This window comes from Pygocentrus nattereri, chromosome 17, assembly GCF_015220715.1.
Source record: "Pygocentrus nattereri isolate fPygNat1 chromosome 17, fPygNat1.pri, whole genome shotgun sequence".
Taxonomy (NCBI): Eukaryota; Metazoa; Chordata; class Actinopteri; order Characiformes; family Serrasalmidae; genus Pygocentrus; species Pygocentrus nattereri.
In genome coordinates this window covers 24,692,444-24,710,635 of record NC_051227.1, presented here as the reverse complement: position 1 = coordinate 24,710,635, position 18,192 = coordinate 24,692,444, and the positions used below count along the sequence as shown (strand labels likewise).

The following is an 18,192-nucleotide window of genomic DNA, read 5'->3' as shown; positions in this document are numbered from 1 at the left end:
TGGAATAATCTTTCTGTCAATATTCGAGACTCAGACACAGCCTCAGTCTTTAATTCTAGGCTAAAAGTGTACTTGTTTAGTCAAGCCTTTGGTAATTAGTTTTTCCTGTTAGATTAGAGGTGCAGATCTTGAGGTTCATGGTCATAGAGTATTATATTAAACTGGGAGTATTGGTGCTGTTGTCCCGCTGCTGGCAGTGGAGCAGAGGGGCGATGACATTTCAGGGAGCCTCATGTCTCTGTTACCTTTCTGGTTTCTCCCTTTTAGTTAGGCTGGAATATCTAGACCTGCTGGAGTCTGTGCTGTTCTGTTAATACTGTAATCTGTGATCAGTCACTCTTTACAGAACTAACTCTTTTACTTTCTTTGCCGAGTTGAACAGCTTGCGTCTGATGCTGCTGCTTCTGCTGCCTTGATTGGGTGCTCACTGCTTGCCAGCCTTCTGGACCAGCTTGACCACCATTGAGCTTCATGCTGTACAACTCGGTGCAATCCTCACCCTCATGACCTGATCCTCCTGGTGAAGCTGTTGCTGCTGTATAAGCTTAAACTAATCTAATTAACCACTCTTACACCTGTTTTCCCCATTTTGTACTATAATATTTTATACTAACACTTTTTGCTATCTGGTGTCAACCAGAGGAGGATGGGTTCTCCTTCTGAGTCTTGGTTGCTCTCAAGGTTTCTTCCTCTTGCTTTTAGAGAGTTTTTCCTTGCCACTGTCGCCACTGGCTCATGGGTGCTTGTACCTAGATTGTACCTAGATTTACCTAGACCTAGACCTATATAAATAAACTTTGCTTGCTATTAAAATGTTAAAAAAATTCAACATGATAGTAAATGGAAAAATACATTAGAATTAAACCAATTCACTGCATTTATATGTAACCCAGTCAAATTTCCCAATTATTGAATTTATTTATTTTGTTTCAGAGGAAATTCTAGAAAGCTCATTTTAAGTTGTGCAGTAGTTTGTATGCGCTCACACACCTTAATTCACTGATTTCCCTTGAGATGTATATATATATTTATATTTCTTCAGACTAAGGAATATTACATGAAGCACTAAAACTCAACTGGGGTGGGAGAAAAAGGGAGACACCTGGTGGCGGTTTGAGTTGAATTTCATTAGAGCCTCTAAGTCCATTTAATTTTTGTTTACATCAAACAAATTGTAACACATCCTGTTTGTCGCCCCTAGTCAATTGGACCCAGGGTCCTGCCTTTATTTCACAGAGAGTTAGGCAGGGTGTTACATATACAACACTGTGGAATCCAATGTTATGTGCATTTGTATTACTTAAACACATAAAACCATATCCCAAATTTGCTGCAAGCATTTTTGTGCGGCTGTGCCATGTAACAGTGGCACTGACTGTGATAGGAATGGGCATGATTTTTCAAACATATGGATATAAATTTTCTTACTTTCAGTATTTAATCAGGTATTTGAAACACACACACACACACACACACACACACACACACACACACACACACACACACACACACACACACACACACACACGCACACACACACACACACACACACACATACACACACACACACACACACACACATACACACACACACACACACACACACACACACACACACACACACACATCTTCTAAGCTGCTTCTCCTTTTGGGATGCGGGGGGTGCTGGGGCCTATCCCAGCGGTCATCAGGTAGAAGGCAGAATACATCCTGGACAGGTGTATTTGAGACAAGTTTACTCAATTGGTTATTTAATCTACATCCTGGGCCAGTGTGGCAAGCAAAAAGCTCATCATGAATACAAACAAACATTTGGGGTTGACTGACTGAACAAGTAGTGATGAAGTTGTAAGTCATTTGAAAAAAGTCTCTAAACTTGTAAATGAATTTTAGATTAAGAGGACATAAAGCAATGCAACAAGACAAGGCTGCCTTCATTTTATGTTGGCCTTTTGATCATTAGAGAAGTGACTTATCATGATGAAATAGTTCCTACTGTCTTTGTTGCCTGCAGCAACGGCCTAACCAGCTTAAACAAAACATTGCAGAGTGAAACATCACATTAGGAAGGCATGTCCCCTGAGCTAGTTGAGCATTTTCACTTAATGATAGGTGGACGTGGTGGGGAGGTGAAACATGATTTATCTTCTGAATCAGGGGTCTCAAACTCAAATTACTTGGGAGAAAACTTTCCAAAGGGGACTGTTTGAAAAAATGTAGGTGAAAAACATTTATGAAGTAATCACCTAAACATATATTTAACAGTAAAATTAAACAGGACTCTTATTCTGACAGCTGACATCCTGCTGAATACTAAAACTAAATCTGCATTCTCAGATTCACTTCATAATTACACTCATTTCTTAATTCAGATGTACTGTATCTACTGCTGTCATGAACAAATCAGATATAATTAACTATTGGTCTAAATTGGAATAATAGCCAAGTTATTTAAAGCTAAATTACAGCCATGGCTGCTCAGTGTGCAGCATCCATGCTGTGCCAGGTCTTCATCTGAATGGTTTCTCTTGCAGACAGCAGCTCTATTTTTCCTTTCAGAATGTAAGAATTGGCCTAATGTCATTTTGTATGGCTTATTGGAGGTAACGAGTCAGAATGTCAAGAATTCTATCAGAAGTAAATATTTAGCTGTAGAAAAATAATTATAATGTGACAGGCTGTGTGGAGCTTCACAGGTCTGGTAGTTTGAGACCCTCGTTTTAAATGGGCTGATAAAGTGACTCATATTTAATATGTCCAAGAACTCACAAGGTAAAATTTCTTATTTTCTATTCTTATTTCAGGTTGAATTTAATGAAAATTTTCAGCTAAAAATCTAATTTATCAAATTTTCCACTTTACCCAGATATAGTCAATTGGCAGCGACATGTTTGGAGTTTAAATTTTGCTTTTTTAGTTTAGAACTGAAGTGGTGAAGAAACGTTGCTAACAAACACTAGAATGTAATCGTCATGTAAATAGTCCAAATTGTTCCTGTATGAATAAATTTCCAAAACTTTAAACATGCTTGCATGACATCTCGGTCTTTATTAAGGTTACTCAGAATTGTTGACGTGGTTAAGAGCACAGTTTGACTATAAAAATAAACTAAAGTGTGAGCAGCCACTTCAGATAACATGACTCATATTCACCAACCACCTCAAAGGTAGGAGTGCTGATCTAGAATCAGTATATGTAATAAATCATTACAATCATAAATCATAAATATGGAGGAATCTGATCCAAGACCAGTCCTGCTTTGTGAATACCAGTCCTGGTGTTGTGTGAAATGGCTGCCTGTAGTGGTGAGGTTTTGCTCATTTTCACAGATCACAGTTAGTCATCCTGTGCTATAAACCACACTGACAAGTCTATGTGACCTGTGTGAATATCAAGGTCTAGTGTCTATTAGCAACTAAACTAAACTAATGAAGCAAAATCTGGACAAAACCTGTCTTGGCGGATCGACTACATTTGGGTTAAGTGAAAAACTGGAAAAAAAGTTTGATTTTCTGCCAACTATTCTTCTTGAACGCAAAGAAGTGTTGAAGAGGAATATGACTAAAAACAGTACAAGTTGGAGTATGTGTTTTTTGAAAAAGACACACTTCCTCTTTCTGCTGTCAGGTGCAGCAATGTTTATGAGTGCCATTTGGTGGCACCTCCTAAACCCACTGTTACAGAATGAACCACAAAGGCATCCAGAAATGCTTTAGTCATAGTTACATCTTGTTGCAGCTTGTATGAACAATTGGATGAATTGAAGCACTACAACTACTACAGCTACATACAATAGACACTTTAGAAAATGTATGGACAGTATAAACATAAGCAAATTATGTGCATAGACCAAATAATAATATTCTGCACACTGTTCTATGGACTGCTGTGTGCATGTACAAATATAGTAATGCAAGATACAAAATATAGACCTATCTAAGTATGGAGGCAATTTTTTTCATAGCATTATTCCTGAGCATGACACTATCAGGATAGATCGTCACTTTATCTCAGTGCATTGCCACTTATTCAGGAGTGGTGTCACTCAGAAACAATAAGAGGGCATTTATTCTGCTGATACTTCATACCTGATATTGTCCATTTCAAACTGTAAGAAAGAAAGTGGTCTTTTGGGGAAGTGTGAGCTTGGACTCTGTACATGCTTCTTTGTGTGGAGAGACGAGTGTATGTATCTTAAAGGCCATGGTGATAAAGGATTTGTTCTCATTCTGAAACAGGCGCATATAAACGAGAAGCCAGTTCAGTTATACTGATCTGTCACACTCTAGTGAGTGCTCGGTGCAGGATGTTGTAAGCAAACTTGTGCAAGGAAATGGTAGAAGTACAGTAAAAGTGGAAGTGGGAAGAAGGTTGTGAAAACAAAACAGCCTGTGACAAAATAAAAAAAAAACACCAGTTGGCAAAATCCTTGAGAGAAGAAGACGTGAAAAGGAGAAAGTGGTAAGTCTTTAAGTTTGTTTTTCAAAAAGCTGGCTGTCTTTGTTGTGTATGAATGCTGTATGAAAGCAAAGCATATAACATTGGTGTTTAATTATTTAGCTGCTGTCATCTTCCAAACACGTCAGAAAGAAACAGGGTTTAATAGTATGGATGATATGGTACCGCTTTTTCTTTTGTGATACTGATGCCAATATGAAAACCTTGAGTATTGAGGCTGATCCGAACCAAAACTGATCTGATGTTTCTTAAGTTTTAAAATGAGCTGTTTTTAAATGCTACTCTTCACTTAAGATGGGCATCAAAAAATAAGCCCAACTTCTTAAACAACCCCACAGGAAGAAACACACAGCTAACAACATCATATCATACAATGTGGATGGATGCTGTTTCAGGATGGATTTGTTAGAGGATTAGATTGGATTACATTTTTTCTGTTTCCAATATTTCTACTAATTTTGGCCTGTTGCTGATAACCATTGATACTCATATGGCATCTTTAGTTCTTAGTCTGTTGTATCATGGCCTCAAACATTAGGTAGCAAATCTTGTGCGTAAAATAATATGTGGAGTTAACTAAAACATGTAAATATTGTTTTAGGAACTGGTCTAGTGATGAATTGTCCTCTGAAGCATGTACTACACTATAATGTAATATTAAGAGCATTTCGTGAAACCCTTCAAAACTGTAAAACCTACACATGGACAGTGTGGGGATGAGTTTGTATATGTTTATTTGCAATATGTGCAGATCAAGTTTTGGGCTGAGCTGAATGGTGAGAGATGAGAATGCAGATAACCGTCTACGTGTTGCTCCTCATGCTATTACAAAAGGTCACGTGCCACGGTATGTGCTCTTCTATACCACAGCCTGTTTCATTCTATTTTATAATGCTGTTTGTAAACTGCAAAAAAGTACTTTTTCCTTTGAGAATGCAGTAGATGTTGTTCTGAGCTCTGTTCTTACCAGGGTTTTAATTGGGGTGGGGGACAGGTCCTCCCATAAAAGAGACAAAATTGACTGAATTCAAGGATTTTCTTGAATAAAAGAAGAAGATTTTGACCACATCAACCTCTCATGAGGTGACTGTCATTTTCTCTAAGTTTTCGTATTGTTATATTAGATTCCTCTCCTTGGATAAGCTGTAAACACCCCCAGACCAATTCCTAATGTACTGTACAACGTAGGACACTGAGCTGCGTCACTCCGGTTTAAAACTGGAGAAAGTTAAGCTTGAGCGCATCTCTAATTGCTTTATGGGAAGCTTTATGTGTAAAGAAGCTGGCAGTAGCCATGAACACAGATGTGTGCGGTAAGCCGCCATGACCAACAGATGTGATTTTTATTAGCAAAGAGTTTTTATTTAATGCTGTTGGTGAACATTCGAGAGGTTTGTTCACATGAGCTGACTGCATTTCGTAATGATGTAGTTTTAGGCAATAAACAACGTACAGATGTATTGCAAAGGTTTGGACGCTTTGGGTGAAATGACAAGTGTCAATAAGTTAACACATCCTCTACAGGGAACAATTCTGCACAGTTTAATGTATTATTACTGTTTAATTGCTGAGTTTAACAAGGTGGCCTGTGGAAAAGTAGTAGCAGATTTTACTTTTTTCCCAATATGTTAAACTCAGCCAATAAATAGAGATTGTGCACTAAATTGTGTGGCACAATGCCATATTTAAGACTGACACAGGATGTAGAGGATGTATTAACTTTTTTATTTCTACTACAAATCATGCCACCTAACTGGGGTTGCTCAAACGTCTTCATATGACTGTATTTATTTGACTAGTTGTAATCTGGTTTTACTGTTTTTTTTGGGACCAGAAAACCTAAAACCTTTTTTCACTACCTAATGAACATATTTTAATTCATTAACTGAGAAAAGGGATGCTATTAGACCTGCTTATCTTGTCTTTTTGACAGCTACCAAGTGTATATATCATTTATATTGATACAGACATGAAGTTAAATCATGCCTGCCTAGTAATACTTGTGAAAAAACTACAGAGGTAAACTTCATGAAAATATATTGTGAAAATACTATTTAATGATACATTGGTCACCTCATAGTCAGACCTTCCACCAGGTGACCCCTAAGACCTCCAGTTGTAACCCTGGTTCTCATTGATAGTAAGTCCTGATGCTTATTCTTTTTTTCAGAGGAACAACAAAACAAAAACGGCACCCATGGTTCCGCTGGGGTAACTGCAGTTCCTGGTGTGTGTGCTGTCATCCCATGTGCTTTTACTGATTCTGGAATCAACAACATCACTAAAGAACAGTATAAATGGTATAAGTGTTCTGATAAAGACTGTAAACATTCAACAGAGATAAAGGATGAAGACTTTAATAGATGGCAAACAGATCCATCAAAGAATTGCTCGGTGATCATTGATCTGATAAGCAGTAATGACGCAGGCTTTTACCAATTCAGACCACAAAACAAATCACAGTATCCTTCTATTAAAGTCACAATTCAAGGTATTACTTTCTCATTTCATTTTTCACTCAATGCTCTCAAATTCAACAAAGCCACATGTATTACACTGTATGTCCTACATTTCCATCTGCATTAAATGCTCTCTTGCTGTAGCCAAGCATGTAACAAACATAGGGATGTAGATGTAAATTACTATTATGGGGTTATTATTGAATTAACTTAAACATAACATAAAAACACTCGGTCTTATCGGGTGCCATTTGTTTCCCTGAGAATGTCATTGAGTTTTCACGTATAGGGCTTCTTAATAATGGATTTAGGTGAGCTGAACATTGCAGTTTAATTCATTAAAGTTGAAGGCAAAAATAAAAAGTAATAGCATTTGTTTGACTTGCTTTATCTCCTTAGAGAAGCCTATGATACTTTCTCCACCTCTAACTGATGGAAGACAGGCCACTCTGAACTGCTCAATTCCAAATCCGTGTCCCACAGCTCAGCCACAAATAACATGGAAGCTGGGAGGCAATTTCACTAGTCTTTTCAATGCTACAACGATTGTGAACCTGAGCAACGGTGACATAACCTCGATGCTGACCTTCACCCCCTCATTTGATCTGGATGGCACTGTTGTCCAGTGTGTTGTGAAGTATGGGAATACTACCACCTACACAAATTGGACTTTAGCAGTGACACGTGAGTTCCATTTACTTTTACTGGCTATTTACTTCTACTGGCTATTAGTGTGAGTTTTAGATGTACAGTGCTAGAAAAAAACAAACTTTGATTCGTATAGAACAGGGGTCGGCAACACTAATGTTAAGACGATCCTTATCGTCCAAAAATCAAACCACCCTGGGAGCCGCAACATTTTATGTCCATTTTACAATCTTGGCTGTAAATATGTCTCAGTATGTCTGAATGTCCTAGTATGGGCTAAAAACTTTTACATTTTAAAAGATTTAGCTCAGCTAGAGCCACTTTTCTCACATCTCCAGCCAATTTAAATCTATTTGTTTCCAAATTAATGATGTTTGTCTAAAATGTGTCTTTGCTTTTTCATTACCTGCTAGCTAGAGGAGATTATTCTTAGCGTTGCTATGGTGACCAGCAGTCTGTGTGTCAATATTCAGGATTAAAGGGTGAATTAGCAGTTATATATTAGCTTCAGTGTAAAAACCATTTATTCTTTAACCTGCTTTAAAAGATCAGCGGAGCTTTATTTTACTTTATTTAAATTTTTACCTAAAAATCTAATTCTGCTGTGGAGCTGCAACAGGACGGTAAAAGAGCCACATGTGGCTCCAGGGATGTATGTTGCCGAACCCTGGTATACAACCTTTACTCAAGCAGGATCAATGGAGGCTCTTTTAAAGGGTTCTTCACACAGACTTATCTCATTTTCTAAAACAAGTGATATATTGTTCACTGAAAGGTTCATTATGAAAAAATGGTTCTACTATGGCACTGCTCCAAGGAACTTTATTTTACAAATGTATACACAGAGAGGAACCATTTGGATCACTATCAGAACAAAATCTTGGAAGTTTTCACTGAAAGTTGCCTTTCACAATATATGAGCATTTCCTGAAGAATAGACTAATAGAAATATTCCAAAATTACTTTGCAATACAATAGTTACATTAAAGGAATAGTTCAGTTTACCCAGTTTTGCATTAATCCCAGATGACGTTGATCAGCCAAGACATTCCTGGTACCCAATTTTTAGTTTAATACTGGAGCTATGAAGCTAATGCTGCTAAGGTCACGCAGATTTGCCAGTGTTGTTTAGATTACAGTATGACTTGCTGTGAACTATAAAAATTACCAAAACTTCACTGTCTAGCTGAAAACTGTGCACAGCCACTTTAGACAGACATTGTGCTACATTCAACTTACCCCTTCCTGTGCACGTATCATACAAGCATATAGAAGATACAGTTATAAGTGTCACTGTAATGCAAAGTATATATTTATAAATTAAACATAACAAATAAATTAATAAAACAATACAAATAACAAATGTAATCGAGCATCTATGTAAAATGGCAAGTCAGATTCTGCAGGACAGTCAGAATATGGCACAACATCTGCTGTCTGAAGATTGAGTCTTTCATAACAACGTTAGCTTCGTAACTCTAATCTGAAGAAGCAAAATGTTGACACCCGATAGCTTTAACCTGCTCATGCCCTGGGGCTACAGGTGGTCGTGGGCCCCATGGCTCCTGTTAAAATCCATAACATTAGTTTAACTTAACATGACGTAACAAGTTCCTGCCAGGCTGATGTGGACAAATTACATCAGATTTAGTAAGCGTGGAAAGATGTAGTCACTTGGATAACAATTAGCAGAACAAGGCAACCGCACAACAAACACACAGCATCCAAATGCTCGAAACCTTTGTTTTTAATCAAGGTCAACGCACCCATCACCACGGCCAGCAGCAACTTCCTGCACTGCCATTCTTCATCTTTCCATTGTTACATTATTTTAAACCCAGAACCAGACCACCATAAATGCTGCAGCAGTTAACAGCTGAACAGGAAGCCAGTTTTAGCTTCACACTTTATCTTTTAGCTCAAAAACAGCAAACTTATGAAGTTAGTTAGCTCATGCCATATGTGATAAATCAACCAAATTTACCATCTGTCCAATCTGCAGAGCGAGTCTGCAATGGTTCTCCAACAGGGTGCAATAGAATTTATTCAGTGAAACAATTAACATCACCAAAATAACTTTAAACTTAATTTCTCATTTTTTAGTGCCCCTTTCAAACTACACTGTTGCAGAACAAGATGTCAGTCAAATGTTAACGTGGTAACGTGGTATGGGCGTTAACCAGTGAGCTTGCTGATGTTAATGCCATGGATAGTGAACTCAAAAAGAATATTTTGGGGAAAGACAAAGGAGTGTGCTTGTGAAGTGTTTTTTACTTTCTGAGCTTTTGTTTGAGCTATTAGTACCTTATTCTAACTTTCCATTCAAATGCATCTGTTAGTGCCACCAATCAACATCAGAGCATCAGAGAGTCTTGGAGAAATCCATCTAATCAACAGGCACGGATGAGTGATGTGTATAAAAATAGTCATTAGTGTATGTGTGTGCATGGCTGGGAGGGAAAAGAATGTAACTACTAATAAAGGAGGCCCTGAATCACTAGGGCATTAGGCCTTGCATTGACTTGCCCCTGCAGATATGTCTTTGTTGATCAACTACATCTGGATACAATAACAGTAAGTCTGAACTGCAGTGCTGAGAGTCACCCACCATCATTAAATATCTCCTGGAGTTTTGGTAAAACCAGAGCTGAACTTAAGTACAAGACTTTCAATGAAATTCTCATCATAACCAATGTTAGCAGTAAAGATTTGGGGGAATACGTGTGTAAAGTGGAGCATTTCAACAAGACTCTGCCAACCTCTGTTCACATCATTCTGAACTTTATGTTATTGTATTGCAATTATTGACATCTACACACCCTAGACTTAAAACTCACACTGTATGTTCTAGAAATAAGGTAATATTTTGATCTTTTTATGTTATAGAACTTTCCTTTCTTTTTAAAACACTCTATAGGTCCAAATGAGAACATCGACAGGCAGAACGATCAAGACTCCAAAGGTACTGTTGCACAAGAACCACAAATATAATATGAAACAGCTCTGGTTCTGAAGGTCTACCATAGACTGATGAATTTCTCTATTCAAGCATGTCCATAATAGATAAGTTGAAGCAGACATGTTTAAACGGTGAATTCACTAAACTGTGTTGAACATTGGAAACCCCAGGATGGAGTTGAAGAGCACTATATAACTTAGGGCTGTAAATGATAATTAATGATCAAATAATTATTCACAGTTATTGCATTAGTTTGTATAACTCATCACAAAGAACTGCAATTGTTTGATTTGTTTTTGAATGTATTCATTACATTCAATAATTCAACTTAAACCTAAGCACAAAATCACATGAAGCCTGGGTAAACTTGAAAATACATAATGCATGAATGTAGTTTCCAATACATCCTCAGTGATGTCATTTGGTAAGTCATTTGGTGAAGTATTTTCAGTTTAGTAGAGTGATTTCAGATGTTATGAGGAGTTATACAAAAATGATCTAACATCTCAGAGGAACAGGCCAAAGCTATAGACATGTTTTAGCTAGTTTTTTATGTCAGTTGAAGGGCTCACTACGTTTGATCAGAAGGTCCACAACATATTCAGTAGTGTTCCAGTCATGCAAATGAGTTTCTCTCCCGGCAACCAGGTTATTTACTTTTTTAAGTTAAAATATAAAACTCAAAGTCATGTTAAAATAAGTCAAAGTACAGGACTCGGTATAGGATTCTACTGCACATAGGAACTGAGGTGTAAGGCATTATTGAGGAACTGAGGCACTATTCTTCTCTTTCTGATGTGTTCTTGGTCTGAAATAAGCTGGTAGACCTCAAAAGTCTGATCTAAACACCAAGCAATACAGATAAAGTCGCCAACATAACATAATGACATTACACACACAAAAAAAGGGAATTAGAAACTAAATGTTAATGAAAGTAAGAGTTCAAAAGCAGCTAACGGTAAAGTAGAATGCAGTTAAAGTTAAAATGTAGCTTCCCTTATTCACAAACATAACTAAGCAGAAATAAAGTACACATATTCTTAATTTCAGTACATGTAAATACAAATAGCACCTCCCTATTTGCTTTGCAAATGTAAATAGATTATTTTAAATTTAGTTAAAGCCTAAATCCTAAATGAATGATATGTTTTCAACATAAAATGCTTTATTGCAACTGAATAACAAACTGAGTGGTGACCAGATACTTTATTCAGACTGAGAATGACTCAGGTTCCCCCAGGACCATGGCAGCTTTTTTGTGATTGAAACATGCTGTACTTAGAAACCAGAAGAACCAAACCAAAAGAAGCAGAACAAAGAGAAGACATACTCAACAGCAGTTGCCTGACACTTCATTTTCTTGCTTGAAGAAAGAAGTGAAGAAGGTCCAGTATGATTCAGTCTCTTTTTTAAGAGTCCAGGAGAAGCCAGTGTAAATGAAATCCAAACTGCTGTGTATATTATTCATGTGGCAAGGTAGTTTATTCAGCCTGATATTTGACCTTGGCCTAAATTCATAGTATTTGTTTTTTTATAATCATGCCGAGTATTGACTGTGCACATCGTGGCTGTCAGAGCAAAATCTCCAAAAATGGGAAAAGGACATTTATAGCTTTCAGTGCAAGTTAATGTTACAAGATTTCATTCCAAACAATTTTGTACCATTTTTATGTATCTGTTCATTATGAAATTGTGCCACAATAAAAAGGTATCTGGTATCATTTTAAAATTATATAAAAAAAAGAAAAATTATACAAATTTAACTACCAAGTTCTGTTTTTAAAGCAGTTGTACAAGAAAATACTCCTCTTCAAGGTGCCCAATGTGATGACAACACGGACAACCTTCTGACAATAAGGACAGTCTTCTCATTTTTAGCAGGATCATCTAGTACAGCAATCATTGCCTGTGCTGTACTGTGCTGTGTGTGCATATGCCAAAGGTAAAGTTTAATATACTTTCTTTAATCACTTTCTATAATTGAAAAAATAATTGATTTTAGGTGAGATTTTATAGATTTTGAACTGTGACCCTCAGGAGAGGTGATTGTCTGTTCATGGTGGCATTTTGTGCTGAAGACATATTCATGAGTGGAAAATACTTCAGAATTTGTATTTAAAAAATGATAAATTTTACTATAAAAGTTAGCATTCCTGCAGGACCCACCACAATATCTTGCAGTGGGGGCTAATCTTCAGTGGCATGTGCCAGAGTGGGTGGCTAACCAGCAGGACAGCACATACGTGTGGAGAAATCCCACAAGTTAACAAACAACCTAAATGATATGACCTCTACTTTGTTATCACACACTCAAGAAAAAAAAAACATGTATGTCCATGTTCATCTTCCTACATCATTTGACCACAGCGGCTGCCCTTTACATTGTGTGAGAATTTAATTACCAATTAATTAAATTAAATTAAAATAAATTAAATTAAATGAATTAAATACTTAATTAAATTACATTAAGAGTAAAAAAGAGTAAAGCTTCCACTTTGGATTTTTGTCTTTCTTGAACATCAACAATACACAAACATTTGTGTGTTTGTGTGTGTTTGTGTGTAATGATGTGTAAAGATATAACTATAGGCTAGTTATAAAGCAGTCCCCCATTACCATGATCCCTGATATTAAGGATGTTAGAAAAAAAGTACATGAAAAAGAAAATAAATATGGGTCATAAATCACATATATGGTTTACACAAAGACCATCACAACAGTTCCACACAAATTTTCTCTTTCAGATGCGGAACTCTCAAAGCAACAGATGGAAACACAAACATTAAATTGGAGACTGTTAAAATTCAACCAAGCCAAGTAAGACATCATCATTTGTAATTTTATTTCATGGACATTTTTAAAAATATGATCTGGATAGTAACCACCCATTCCATAACATTGTTGCTGTCCAAAGAAAACCAATTTACTCAGTTTTTGTCGATTTTATTAGTGTGCATCATTTGAACATGACAGCTGTCCTTTACATTGTGTGAAAATGTCATGACGATTAATAAAATACACTGACTTACATTAAAAGTTAACATTTTTGCCTTCTCCTCTTACATTGCTATTTTGATGATTCTTTGGACAGCAACAGTATATTAAATGTTTTTTAAATGAAGGCAGAAAACCTGTAGACATGAAGTGATTAAATCTTATTGAAATAAACATCCTTTCTGAATAGGCGCTCTGCTATCCTTTCATGATGAAAATAGTGCACAGCCATAACTTATTAAGGCATAGGAAGGAAAGCTTAAAGCATGACTATGTCTCATAGAGGCTTGTGAACAAGATAGTTAAGATGTGATCCCAAATGAATTATCTCTAGTTCCTATGCCTCACTTAGTCTTGACCCAGACTTAAAGCAGCACTATGTATCATTACTGACTAGGCAGAAAAAAGATAGCACTAAAATAAGGTGTGCGTGTGCTGCTGCGAATCACCCTGTAAAGCCTATCATTTAAAAGTCAGATTTGCTGGGAGATTTTCAGACCACGTCATACGTCTTAATGTATTAACGTCACACACACAGGCCGAAAAAGTGACTCGATGTTCAGGCATCAAATGCAAAACCAACATTATACTGATGAAGATACTATGACAGTAATAGATACTTCACCTGCTTCCTTGGGAGACATATCCTTTCCCAAGTTTTGACTTGAGTTCTTTTTGAATACTCTTTCAACGCACTCGAAAGTCAGATTCATTCACTTGTGGAGGTTCAAAGTACAACCTACGTTGCCAAATTTCCCTGTTGGTGGGATTTAAAAGTGTATCTTAATTAATTAAATGTTCTTAGGAATGTTGCAATTACATATTTGTACCAGAGAGGTCTCCAAATCCCCAAACCTTACATAGTGTTGCTTTGACTATCTCATTCCATCGCCTGTCTAAGTCATGCCTGTGACTTAACTATCTTGTTCCCACACCTCATTATGTCATTGCTGTGACTTAATTAACTAGTAATTAAATAAGATGTTAAAAAAGGAACCTTGTTGACATATTGCTTCATGTTTTTGACCTATAATGGAGGCTGTTGCAGACAATGCAGGAGCAAATGAACAGACTCCACTTCAAAAACGACGTTCTGAAGAGGCTAGGTCCAACGGAAGTGGTGGACTGGAAGAGGAGGATACACCAGGAGAAGACAGGAATTTAGGAGTGCATGAGGCAGCAGGAGAAGAAACAAAAGAAGTGGACTACGCCTGTATCGACTACTCACTTATACAGAAGAGACAGGCTGAGGCCCAAAAGCCAAAGAGTGAAGACACAGAATATGCAGAGATCCATATAAAGAAGCAGGCTGAAGGAGAGGGAGATGAGCTCTTGCAGGACGGAACGGATCAGAGTGCCTCAAGGCTAGAGGAGGGGGTAGAGAGTCAGGAGCAGGAGGGAGAGGCTGAGGTAGAAGTTTAATGTGCTCATGCTTTAAAGTAAAGAAGGCATTTTCCATTGTATTAAGCATTAAGACATATGATGATTATTTTTATAAGTAAGGTTATAGAACAATGTATTGGGGAAAAACTCAATTAAGCAGTTCAGAGTTTAAGTGTAATAACACGTAAAAGAATTAATTGTAGTCAAAATTGAGTTTTGACATCATGTAAAAAAAAAGATTTAGTGTTTAGTCCTCATATAGAACCAGTCAAACATTTTGACATACTTGATTATATATGTTTATTATCTTAAAGTAATTTGCCTCTGCTTAAACAATAATCACAAAAATAATCATTTGTTTTGACAAGAGTAGCTTTCATTTAGAACTTAAATGAAATTTAGAGTTGAGAAACCTAGACTAGGAACCATATTTGGACCAGTTGGAACCAATCATTAGTGTCCAATAGTGGTAACTTCTTTGGGTTTCTTATTAAAGCAATAAGCTAAAAAAAAGTCGTGGGTTACTATGATTTTATCACAGGGAAGGGTGTCCTTAAGCTCACCTTCCCTCTGATAAAATCGCTGTAATGCCCAGCTTCAATTGCTTTTATAAATGTTGACCAAAGTGAAATGTGATAAAATACACATTTTTTCAGAAAATAATTGATTATTATTAATAATCAACATAAACAAGTATTCCACAAAGAAATGTAGTTCCATTAAAATATGATAATGTTGCCAAGCAACCATGGACTGCTGAATGCAGAGAAGAATGTTTGGTGGCCCATCACTGTATATTGTAGTCATTTCATGAACTTTTTAACTTTTTGTCATATAATGAACATATGATAATGCAGGCCTGTTTAAAGCAAGAACTTTCACTTTATTAGTATTTTTTATCACCAAATTACCACTGCGGGTCTTATTCAGCTCCAATCTAGCAGTGCCCTCTCCTCATGCTGGGGCTGAATCTCAAATGGCTCCCTGCTCCCTACGTAGTGCACTACATAAAAATTTAAATACTGGATCCTGCACCTCAACAGTGTAAAATGCATCTAAGAAATAATCCTTTGGGACTCGATATCTACATCCACACTCGATAAATGATGCACTATTTCGCTGTAGATGCTAGAATTTTGAAACTTGCATAGCTAGCACACTATTTAGGGAGTATGGAGCCGTTTGGGATTCAGCCTGGGTTTGAAGTGATTTCTGTCTGAAACATGAACATTTGAAGTGTGTCAGCCATTCAGGTGTCATTTTTATGCTTTTATACTGTTGTTTTATAATTCATTATATCAAAGTAATAATTATTTCAAGCCTGTGATATTAATAATGGAGTTGTTAAGCTGTTGGCTATTTTTTAACCTGTTAGCTAGCTGAGCAGACATTCTAGTTAAGAACATAAGTCGCCAGCCCCTCAACACAAAAAACATGTTCTTTATTTATACACTTGGTGGTGCATGTGAGCAGCATAGGAGTCAATTGTTATTCAATTAATGGCACATGGGTTTTTTTGTGCCGTGGTGTAGTAATACACAATTTAGTTGTTGTGAGGTGGTCATAAGTGTGTGTATCAGATTTTAGAACTGGAACTTTCAGTCTGTTTTATTATAAAAGTTAATTAGTGAAATGTCTATCCTTGCTAATGCATTACAGCCAATCAGATGTGTTGTGATGTGGGAGGGCAGAGTTAAATAGTCACAGTAATTCTACATTAACTTTCATAGTTAATTCTTAGTATTGTGTTTATTATTATACTACAATGTGGATAATAGTAAATAAAGAAAATGAAATGAAGACCCAATCTATGAGTCAAGGGTATCCAAAGATTTATGGATGGGGGTCTGGCACATGCTCCCCCATGAACTATTAGCAATAGATGAAAAACGTATCAAAATGCCTATTTGGTCAAGTTAGAAGACAGACGATTTGTTTATTTAAAACGAATAAACCAACATACTTAAATACTATATTTGGCCACCTACATGGATCACGGGTCTTACAAAGGTATTAAAGTCAAGTAATGCTGTCTCGTCTCTCTTGGATAAGCTGTAGCTCCTAAATATGCTATTTAAACACAGATTATGGATTAGTACAGTCTCAGTTTGTGCAACCATATAAAGTGTGATTTGGTTTTGCAGTTGTGCTTACATGTTTAATAGTCTGCGTGATGTTATTATAGTGACATTTGGCAGCTCAAAAATGATAATTTTACATTTTTGTTTAGTCTCACAATTGAAGATATATTAAGTGAACAACATTTCTACAAATTCATTATTTTATCTGAAAACTTAACCAACACTCCCTCACTTTTTTCTTGATCACTGACCTTTATCAGACCTGCTTCAAAACATCTTCACTCTGTAACTACTTACCGATTCAGACTATAAATTATGCATTTTGAATATGACCTGTTCTTTACTTTGCAGAGTGAGTAGCACCAGAGCCCACCCACATGTCTGATGGCTAGTCTAAACAGCAGAGGATTGCCATCTCTTGTTTTGTTAGAAATGCTGATAGCATCATAAGTCAAAGCCTCCCTAAGACTGGAAATGCAATGCCCCTGCTCTAAGTCATAGTGTTAATGTATAAAAACAACGTTCACCTAATGTATCTTTCAAGCATGACTGAAATAGTTGAATATTTTATCATTATTTATGTTTTGAATTGCAAAGCTAAAGCTGTTGATAAGCTAATGCTGGTGGTTTATCAATAACATACCAATATCATGCTGTAATAAACTGTGTCAGTGCTGCCACCTTCAGTTCTTTCTTGGCGTTCTTTCTTCTTTTTCTTTCTTTTTTATTCTTTCTTTGTTCTGAATATTGAACAAGATTAATAAAGAAAAAATCTGATTGTGGGTCATTCTACAGAAATGTCCACTTTTTTACTGATCGTCATTGGGGTTACACATGAGAAAGGTAACACCAGTGACATTTTAATGAAAAAAAGCATTTTATAAAATGGCTGCTACAGAGCGTCAAACCACATGATGTCAATCATGGAATATCCACTAAAATATGTAATTGAATCCATTTGTGTTCTATTTTTTCACAATGACCTAAGAATAAAGCAGGTCACGCCAGTGACTTCATCTAAAAGCTTCATATGAAATCATGAGCTAAATGAGAAAATTCTGATAACTGAAAAACACAGTGGACTTACCATGCATTTTTCCTCACAGATCTTCAGAACACAGGGAAATGGAAGTCAAGTGATGTAATCACTGTGATTGTTTCTTAAAAATAAGAGGTTTTTTGTCATGCGGTAACACCAGTGACATGACTC

At 36.5% G+C, this 18,192-nt stretch overlaps 1 protein-coding gene across 5 annotated transcripts; it reads left to right on the top strand.

Annotated features, from left to right (window-relative positions):
• Nucleotides 1-4,283: 4,283 nt before the first annotated feature.
• Nucleotides 4,284-17,668, top strand: si:dkey-24p1.7 (sialic acid-binding Ig-like lectin 9). Of its 5 annotated transcripts, XM_017696897.2 has the most exons (9): nucleotides 4,285-4,461; nucleotides 5,210-5,305; nucleotides 6,629-6,685; nucleotides 6,797-6,949; nucleotides 7,317-7,601; nucleotides 10,483-10,527; nucleotides 12,310-12,466; nucleotides 13,269-13,341; nucleotides 14,554-17,668. In XM_017696897.2, the coding sequence occupies exons 2-9, from the start codon at nucleotides 5,242-5,244 to the stop codon at nucleotides 14,938-14,940; spliced, it is 1,221 nt and encodes a 406-aa protein (XP_017552386.2). In that variant the 5' UTR covers nucleotides 4,285-4,461; nucleotides 5,210-5,241; the 3' UTR covers nucleotides 14,941-17,668. The 5 variants fall into 5 exon arrangements, with proteins under 5 accessions (XP_017552387.2, XP_017552386.2, XP_017552383.2 ...); XM_017696898.2 differs by lacking the exon at nucleotides 6,797-6,949 and having other exon boundaries at nucleotides 4,284-4,461; XM_017696894.2 differs by having other exon boundaries at nucleotides 4,286-4,461; nucleotides 6,629-6,949.
• The last annotated feature ends 524 nt before the right edge of the window (nucleotides 17,669-18,192 follow it).